This window comes from Castanea sativa, chromosome 6 (genome assembly GCF_040712315.1).
Source record: "Castanea sativa cultivar Marrone di Chiusa Pesio chromosome 6, ASM4071231v1".
Taxonomy (NCBI): domain Eukaryota; kingdom Viridiplantae; phylum Streptophyta; class Magnoliopsida; order Fagales; family Fagaceae; genus Castanea; species Castanea sativa.
Genome location: NC_134018.1, coordinates 16,140,132 through 16,150,572, shown reverse-complemented (window position 1 = coordinate 16,150,572; position 10,441 = coordinate 16,140,132). Strand labels below are relative to the sequence as shown.

General features: G+C 35.1%; 1 protein-coding gene across 1 annotated transcript; it reads left to right on the top strand.

Moving 5' to 3' along the window:
* Nucleotides 1–4,540: 4,540 nt before the first annotated feature.
* On the top strand, nt 4,541–4,918 carry LOC142639536 (uncharacterized). The gene has a single exon (XM_075813697.1). It carries the CDS (start codon nt 4,541–4,543, stop codon nt 4,916–4,918), a length of 378 nt encoding a protein of 125 aa, XP_075669812.1.
* Nucleotides 4,919–10,441: the final 5,523 nt, after the last annotated feature.

Sequence of the window (10,441 nt, the reverse complement as noted above, 5' to 3'; positions counted from 1 at the left end):
ATGACTAATGGATAAAGAAATGATAGGTGGGGTTGCTATTATTTGTTTTATTATGAAGCAGACTTCAAGGGGCTTGCTTTCAAGTTTTACTTTTAACCTGTTACCGATATTTTGTGGTATGATTGAATGGGATATTTGTGGGATATTTTTTGGTATGACTGCAAGTAATTGTGCACGTGTATTAGTAGTGTAGTGTTGTATAGTGTGGGTTGTAATTGCTGGTGTTGTAATATGCAAGGCAGTGACAGGGTGGCATGTCAGTTAGTTAGAAGTTAGTTAGGGAATTGGGTAATTGGGTTTAGTTGGAGTAAGGGTTAGTTGGAGTAGTGTCAGACACGAGTTAGAAGGCAAGGCATTAGTCAAGGGTATAAATGGAAGGGTTGTACAAAAATATGAATAAGATGAATGTTCCCAATTTTGCTTTCTCTTTCATTGTGTTCCTTTCTCTGTTATTTTTTCTCTTTTCCATTGGAGGACCAGCTGACCTCGAATCTAGCTAGAGAGACCAAATCCATTCATTCCACTCCTAAAATTTGGTATCAGAGCCCTGTTCCTGCATCACCATGACTGAAACTTGTGCCTGCCATGAACATGGTGAATGAAGCTATTGCTTCTCTATGTACCACTTCGGACCATCACAATAGAGAAATCCAAGAAATCCAAAAGATTCAAGGAATCCATACCAAGACCTTGAATGAAATGAATCAAAACCTAAATGCCATTCTACAGAAGTTGAGTTCTCAAGATAGCAACTCACACTCACCACAAAGAACGGGTCCAATGAATTCGAGCTCTTCAACCTTGTCATTTGCAAGATCTGTGAAATTGGACTTCCCACGCTTCTCATGAGATGATCTTGCCAGTTGGGTTTCTAAGGCCAATCAGTATTTTGGCTATTATCAAACCCCAATTACAGAGAAATTTCTAATTGCTTCGTTTCACTAGAATTGGAGGCTTTGATTTGGTTCCAAGAAGTTGAGGAGGCAGGTGTGTTCACGGATTGGGATTCATTGGTGCAGGCTCTACACGTGAGGTTTGGGTCAAGTGCTTATGATGATCCTATGGAAGTGTTAACAAGGTTGAGATAGTCTTCCATAGTGGCATTGTACAAGGTAGAGTTTGAAGCTGTGTCTAATAGGATTAAGGGTCTGTCTCCTTTACACAAGCTTAGCTGCTTCCTAAGTGGCTTGAAGGATGAAATTTGGCTTCTAGTAAGGATGCTGAATCCAAGCACCTTGAATGAAGCATTTGGATTGGCCAAGATTCAGGAGGAATATGTGTTTAGTTGCAAGAAGAGTTCCAGATTTCAACAAGAAACAGGTAAGGGTTCTATCTTGGCCTTACCAAAGAATAATGTAGTACTAGAAGCTAATCTAAGATACCAATTAAGAGATAAACCCCTGCTCAAATGGATGAAAGAAGAAAGAGGGGGCTTTGCTATAATTGTGATGAGAAGTGGGGGGTTGGGCACAAATGTAAGAATGCTAAACTGTTTTTGTTAGAGGGAATTGAATTAGTTGGTGGGGTACAGTCTGGGGTACAGATCACTGAATTAGAGGAAGAATTAGGAAGTGAGGTTGCTACTAAGGATGTTAGTCAGAAAGAAGAGGTAGAGATTACCCTATATGCCCTCATAGGAATTCCTACACTTGGTACTATGAGGGTGAGGGGTAAGGTTAATGGTAATGGGTTGGTAATCCTAATAGATACTGGCAATACCCACAAAATTTGTAGGTGCTTCTTTGGTTTCTGGGTTACAGTTAAGGATAGATGTTTCTAAGATTTTGGAGGTTAAGGTAGCCAATGGTACTGTGGTTAAAACTTAGGGTTTTGTAGTAATGTGCCAGTGTGCATTCAAGGAGTGAAGTTTTGCATTCAATTCCATGTTTTAGCATTAAGGGGTTGTGATGCAGTATTGGGCACCTAATGGTTAAGCACCTTAGGTGAGATTCAATGGAATTTTAAACTCTTAGCCATGGGTTTTTGCTATAAGGATTATCAAGTACTGCTTCAAGGGTTAACTCCATCCTTGGGATCTTCCATTGAGGATTGTAAGCAGTTTTTCAAGGCATCTATGAAGAAGGGATTGTTGTTACAGATTGCTAGTGTGGAAGCTATTGTATCAGAGGTTAAGCTACCTGCTGAAGTGGACTTATTGTTACAAGAGTTTGAGCATGTTTTTGAGACTCCTACAGGGTTACCTCCTCTTAAGGGTCATGAGCATTCTATTGTTCATAAAGAAGGAGCTCAACCCGTGTGCCAAAGACCCTATAGGTATCCATTCTACCAAAAAAATGAGATTGAGAAGATTGTGAAAGAATTGTTGTCTGCAGGGTCAATTAGGAATAGCAGCAGCCCCTTTGCCTCTCCTGTTTTGTTAGTAAGGAAAGCTGATAGATCATGGAGGATGTGCATTAATTATAGAGCACTTAACAATATAACTGTCAGGGATAAATTCCCAATTCCAGTTATTGATGAGCTGTTGGATGAATTGAATGGAGCTGTCATTTTCTCCAAGTTGGACTTAAGGTCTGGATATCATCAAATCAGAATGAGGGAAGAGGACATACCCAAAACAGCTTTTAGAATACATGAAGGCCACTATGAGTTTTTGGTAATGCCATTTGGTCTAACCAATGCTCCCTCAACCTTCCAATCATTGATGAACCAGGTATTTAAACCCTTCCTTAGACAGTTTGTATTAGTGTTCTTTGATGACATATTAGTCTATAGCAAGTCCTTGGCTGAGCATGTTATCCATCTAAGAAAGGTTTTAGAGATTCTAGCTACTAACAAGTTGTATGCTAAAAAGTCAAAGTGAATGTTTGCTTGTAAGGAAGTAGAGTATTTGGGGCATGTTATTACTGCTAAGGGGGTTCATACTGATCCTAGGAAAGTTGCTGCAATGCAGCAATGGCCTATTCCGAAGGATATTAAGTCCTTGGGGGGTTTTTTGGGGCTCACTGGGTATTATAGGAAGTTTGTCAAGGAGTATGGCCAAATTGCAGCCCCCTTGATAGCCCTATTAAAAAAAGATTCCTTTTGTTGGTCTAATGAGGCTGAGTTAGCCTCTAGTGTTTGCCTTGCCAAAATTTGATCATCCATTTGTGGTGGAGTGTGATGCTTCTGGAAGAGGGATTGGTGCAGTGCTAATGCAACATGGCAGGCCAATAGCTTACCACAGTCAGGCTCTTAAAGGTAAAAACTTGGTTTTGTCAACATATGAGAAAGAGTTTCTAGCCTTAGTGGTTGCTGTCAAGAAGTGGAGAGCTTATCTGGTGGGCAAGCCTTTTACTGTTAAAACTGACCAACAGAATCTAAAGTACTTGTTGGAGCAGAAAATTGGCACACCAGCCCAGCAGAAATGGTTTGCTAAATTGCTGGGCTATGTCTTTGTTGTTGAGTACAAGAAGGGAAAAGACAATTTAGTGGCTGATGCATTATCTAGAAAGGCTGATTTTGATGATTATACTTCTTTGGAAGTTTCAAAAGCTCATAAGGGGGTCTTGTGCATGGTTTCATTTCCCTCTCTAGCTTGGTTGACTGATCTTAAGGCCAGTTATGCTTCTGACCAGCAGGTACAAGATATTCTCCAACATTTTCAGTTGGGAAAGGGGGTTCCAAAAGGGTATGCTGTGCAAAATGGGTTGTTGTTGTACAAAGGTAAGATTTTTCTTGGATCCTGTGATGCTTTGAAGGCTGCTGTACAGCAGCAAGTCCATGACAGTCCTCTAGGAGGGCATTTAGGGTTTCTCAAGACCTTACATAGGGTGCAAAGAGACTTTTATTGGCCTGGTTTGAGATATGATGTAAAGAAGCATGTTAGGGAATGTGATGTATGCCAAAGACTTAAGTATGAAACCTGTCATGTGGCTAGACTGTTACAACCCCTACATATACCTGACAAACCTTGGCTTGATGTAAGCATGGATTTTGTTGAAGGCCTTCCTAAGTCTCAATTCAAAGATGTGGTTATAGTGGTAGTGGATAGGCTTACCAAGTTTTTCCATTTTATTCCCTTGTCTCACCCTTATACAGTTGCCAAGGTGGCTAATCTCTACCGACAACACGTGTTAAAATTGCATGGTATGCCAACTACAATTGTAAGTGATAGAGATTTTGTTTTCACCTTTCATTTTTGGCAAGAGTTGATGATATTGCAAGGGGTGCAGCTGGTTATGTCCTTAGCTTATCACCTCTCATTATTTGCAGCTGATAGACCTCAGACTTGGGTGGAATGGCTACCATTGGCTGAATTTTGGTTCAATACTAATTTCATACCTCTACCAAGTTAACCCATTTTGAGGCTTTATTTGGCTGTCCTCCTCCCAAGCTATTGGATTATATTCCAAGTACCACTATAGTTGATAGTGTTGATGTGCAATTAAGGACTAGACAGCAGCTTCTAGCCTTGTTGAAGCAGAATTTGGTAGTAGCTCAGGAAATGATGAAGGTGAATGCTAATAAGCACAGGACTAAAAGGGAATTTGCTGGGGGTGATTGGGTATACCTCAAGTTGCTGCCTTACAAGTAGAAATCAATGAACCAGAAGCATTTGGGCAAGTTGTCACCAAGATATTATGGACCTTTTCAAGTTTTGCATAGGGTGGGCAAGGTATCCTACAGGTTAGATCTACCACCAGATTCTAGAATCCACCCTACATTCCACGTTTCCTGTCTTAAAGAGAAGTTGGGCAAGCATGTGGTTGTGGTTCCTTCATTACCTTCTGTGGATGCAGCTGGCAGTTTGAGTCCTGAACCAGTGGCTGTCTTGAAGACTAGAACTCATAATTTGAGAAGCAAAACCATTACTCAAGTACTGGTGCAATGGCAAGGGGAAAGTGTGGATGATGCCACCTGGAAAGACCTGTACCTGCTTCAACAACAGTATCCTCACCTTGTGGGCAAGGTGTTTTAAGGGGAGGGTACTTGTTAGGGATATTTTGTGGTATGATTGAATGGGATATTTGTGGGATATTTTGTGGTATGACTGTAAGTAATTGTGCACGTGTATTAGTAGTGTAGTGTTGTATAGTGTGGGTTGTAATTGCTGGTGTTGTAATATGCAAGGCAGTGATAGGGTGGTATGTCAGTTAGTTAGAAGTTAGTTAGGGAATTGGGTTTAGTTGGAGTAAAGGTTAATTGGAGTAGTATCAGACACGGGTTAGAAGGCAAGGCATTAGTCAAGGGTATAAATGGAAGGGCTGTACAGATATATGAATAAGATGAATGTTCCCAATTTTTCTTTCTCTTTCTCTCTGTTCCTTTCTCTGTTATTTTTTCTCTTTTCCATTGGAGGACCAGCTGACCTCAAATCCAGCTAGAGAGACCAAATCCATTCATTCCACTCCTAACATAACCTTTAACCCACCAATTCGATCTAATCGAATCCAACTTACACTCAGGTTAATTTTTCATGGGTTAAGTTAAATTGGCAGTAAATCTTTTGAAGCTTGAGTTTAGGTTGGCAGAATTTTAGCCGAAGTAATCTAAAGGGACTCAAACCATACTATTAATAATTTAATAAATATTATATACTTTTTAAATTTATGGGTAAAATACTATTTTGGTTCATTAATTTTACTAAAAGTTCATTTGTCATCCTTAAATTTTAACAAATTTTTTTTTCTTAACAATAGAAAAGTTTGTTTTTCATTTATAAACTATTGAAAATATTTTACTTTCGTCCTTAAACTTTTATTAAAAAAAGTTTTATTTTCATTACTAAACTATTGAAAAAAACTTTTTTTTTTCATCCCTACTTTTGTCTCTAAACGATTGAAAAAAATTGTTTACAAAGTTTAAGGATGACAAGAGAACTTTTCAAAGTTTAAGAATGAAAAACAAACCTTTGATAAAGTTTAAAGATTAAAATATTATTTTACCCTAAATTTATTGTACTTTACATTAGGGTTGTTTAATTTGTAGTTTTGATTTACTTCAGTATTTTGAAATTAGTAGTTGAATGAAAACCACCCTTCTGTTTTATTAGGCCAAAGAAAATTGTCACGATTAAAAATCAGACAACCTAACCCGATCACTACATGTTGTGTTGGGTTGGGGATTTACAAACTCGAAGAGGTTGGATTAGGTTGAAAAGTACCATAAATCCAATGCCCATATGATCAATGCACACCATAATGTAGGAAAGGATATATTATGAGACCACCCTTTGATTAAGGCCATTGTAATTGAAAATTTTTAATCTTGGTTATAAAAAAATGTTCAACATTTTACTAGGAAAAAAATTAGTGATGTATAAACTATAAAATCTAGAGGTGAATTTTAATGTTGTGATAGTAAAAGGTTGTGTCTAATATCTCTATTCCTTGGGTCTATTTGAGTTAACTATTTGTAAAAGCACATCATTTATAATAATAATAATAATAATTGTGGGGGAGATGGGCCTAGGAATGTATATTTATATACATAATGGGCCGGAGGCCCAACCCGAGAACATTAAGCAGTTCGAGGATGAGTAAACATCTTACTAAGGGTCTATATTAATTCATAAAGAAGCAAGGTTTGATCATGATCATCCGAGAAGTTGGTCCGAAGAGGAATGTCTCCTCGGATCAGCTAGGTAGAGGTCAGAATGAGTTATTTGCCATCCAGAGGCAATGTCCCATGAGACTCTGTTGATAAGGATATGCAATACAAGGGTATAGAACAAAGGAAAACCATGAAATATCTAAGGAAAAAGTTGCTGCCACCACATTGAATGCTCTGCAGCTAACTCTCTGGCCGCATTAATGAGGAAGTGATGCATGAGTAGCAGTATTCAGCCTTATAGCTATCTTCCAAGGCTACGGGAATGTGCTAATGGGACAAGTATCCTGATCGGCAATCTGATCCATACGTGGATAAGAGAAGAAAGGGAAGTATAAAAGGAAGGGGAAAGCCCCAAGATAAAGGGATCGAGAAAGCAAGAAAGAAAACACTGTAGAAATAAGAACAATATCTATAATCTGTCTTTAAGAAAGAGAAATATAAGATTCAATCTCCTCGACTTGAATCCGAGGATAATTTCCGTTACACAAACTAACTCATCTGTGTCATATTGAGATCTAGCCCAATGTCTTTGTTATCAGAACTCACTAAAATCTAGATTTCTAACCCACTCTTTACAAATTCATTGTATTAGGATTTTTGGGTCTATTCCTTTCCTGTTTTTGGGCTTAGGTGCAAATTGTGTCCTTACAATAATAATGATGATGATGATGATGATGAAAAAGCAATGTTACATTTTGCGTTTTTGGACATGCGATTTTTAATATTACATATAATTGTTTGTTTAAACTTTAAACTCATGAAAATGTGGTACTTTAGTCAAATGAGTATTTGGAGAATGCTTGTCTAAATCTAAAACCATTCTTTCAGGTGCAAATTACCAAAAAGGCCTTAAAACACCAATATTTGGTCCTAACCAATCTAGGACTAAGGATTGATTTTCTATCGTTTGTCTCAAAAAAAGACACCACACCTCCTTGTGAAGTATTTGAAAATTTTGACTACACAACTAAGAGGAAAAAAAAAAAAGAATTGTTTGGTACTTGTTTTTCTTCCATGAGTAAGATGATTTTATAATTTTGTATTATTATTGATTATATTTTTTTATGCCTTAGTAACTTCTCAATTACAAGATTTAGATCATCTGTTTTGTAAACATATTAGTGAAATTGTTTAATCTTAACTCAAGTTTGAATTCTCAAAAGGCACATGTATCTTATTAGAGTTGATAATATTTATTTACCAGTTAACAACTTTTATTAGCAAGAATTTACAAATTATGAACAAAACTAGTGTTGAAAATGAAACTTCACCATGTAATTGGACATTTGCACTTCAAAAATATTTGTTAAATACTTTTTATTCATGCCATTGCCAATGGCTGTTATGAAATCAAAAATCAATAAATTATTAATATATTTTCAAAGTGGTTGTACTAGTTCTTACTCTTCCAATTTCTATTACAAATATGGAACAAACATTTCACTAATAAATATTATTAAAACTAAATTTTTTAATAAAATGGAAGATGATATTTTCAAGAACTGATTGATTTTGTACATCAAATAAGAAGCTGTCGCAGAATTTAGTACAAAGTTAATCACATATGATTTTGAAAATTGAAAAAACTTTCCAATTCCAATTTAACATATCAGAAATAATGATCAATAAGAAATGTCTTAAGAAACAGTTATTTATGTTTTTTTTTATATTTCATTAATACTAAATAGATAATTTAGTTTTGAATTTTAATATATTTCTTACTAATCAAAAAAAAATTGTACTTGTTTTGACATTCTCAAAGACAAATTTCTAGTTCCATGCTAAAATGCCCCCCCCCCCCCCACTTTTTTTTAACGATTTTTTTCCTTAATTAGAAAAAATTAAATATTTTATATTCTGGCCTTTGGCCCCCAAAATTTTATGAGCTCCTTTATTTCAAAAAGGAAAATGTGATGAATTTTCTAAATTATACTAATATTCAAGTTTCTCAACAAAAAAAAAAAAAAAAATACTAATATTCAATAGGTTCTAACCCTCAAGAAAGCAAAAGCAATACCCTTGTATTAATATCTAGCCGTCCCAAGCAACAAATTATGGCTCCATCCTTATGGTTGACGGACAAGGCAGCAATTTTCATAAAATGCTTATCCGCTTCTTGTCATTGTAGTACTCATCCAAAACTCTACTAAAACTAGGTATGGTAAAACCGGTTAGAATTTCTTGACCCGACCCGACCCGACCCATGACTTGAATAATTTTTTTTAAAAAAAATTGAAAAAAATAATAAAATTAAGACAATATTGGTTTAATTATGAGTTTTAAGGAAACAATTAAGACCTTTATATAACTGTATACAAATGAATTGAAAGATGAATGGTTGAGACATTCAATAATGAGTAAATATTTTTAGATATCAAATAACAAAGTACATACTAATATAATCTCGTTACAGTAGAGTTAAAAACATATATTTAAAATTATAGACATGTATGAGAAATATTCATAAGTATAAAAAGAGTGAAGCCAAATTATCAATGAAATTAGCATAGATTATGAATGCTTAGGCTTATTTTTTTAACAATTCAGGTCCAAAATAAATTATGATATTTCCAAGAGTGTATGTTGCTTAATAATGACATGAAATTCATAAAAGAGAACATGTATAAATAAGTAAACAAACTTTAATGTATATTCTCAAATTGAAAGAGAGTACGAACCACAATTGATAATAGATTATAAAATTAGTTTTCAAGATTATAAATTTCATATATATTTTTATTCTTTGTCAAATTAGTTATCCACTAAGGCATTTGTAATTTTTGTTTTATGTTTTGGAATGTTGATACTTTGTAGAAATGAAATTTTTGTATTTGTTTTACTTAACCTTTGTGCTATTTTATTTTTGTTAGTAATGTTGAAATTGATATAATTTTAAAATTATTGAACAAGTAATAATTTGTTTAGTTAAGCTCACTCTTGATATGAGTGAGAAATTCAAAGTAATTCATTTTTACATCAAGTAATTTACTACATGACAATCCAAATGACAGATACATATTGTTTTCTTTAAAAAAAAAAATCATGTAAAAAATACGGGTCAACCCAATTGACCCAACCCAATTTCTAACCCGCTTAAAATGACCCATTTTGACCTGCAATTAAGGGTCATCAAATAGCCTATGGCCCACAACTGGACCCAGAAACTCGGCGGCTCACTGGGCTAATGGACAGCCCAACTAGTTATTATTAAGACCCATGGATGACCCAGTGGGTGAGGCTATGGGCAAGTTTTTATGCTCGTGGGCACCCGGTGGGCTAGCCTAGTAGCCCAACTCATTGGCCCAACCCGCTGCCCAGTCCAATAACTCAAAATTCATAACAAAAATATATAGGAGGTGTATGAAGGATTGATTTTACAATATTATAGAGGAATTTCTTAAGAAAACTCTCCCGACCACTAAGATACTTAAAGTAATTGTGTTAAATCTAGTTTACTAAATATATATTTTTCTAGTAGTTAAGTAAATTTAAATTAACCATTTGACATTTTTTTTATTAATACAAAAATAAAAAACTTTTTAAAGCCTTAATAAAAAAAATGAAATAGGTTTCCATCAACAAAACAAAAAGTAAATAGATTTGATGGTTAAAAAAATTGTAAGTATTAAATTTTTTGATTATATCCTTTAAAAAAATAGATTGATTATACCCTTATAAAAACTTAATTCTTTCCTTACAAAAATAATAAAATAATATGCTAACACAATCCCATAAGTAACCCATTATGCTCAATGCGATAGCCTAGCCCGCTAAAGACATAATGGGCATTGCCCATAGACAACATCATGAGCTAAGGTTTTCTTTTTCAATCCAACCCAACCCAACGTGTTACCTAGTTAATAGTCTATTATGCCAAGCCCATAGGCCA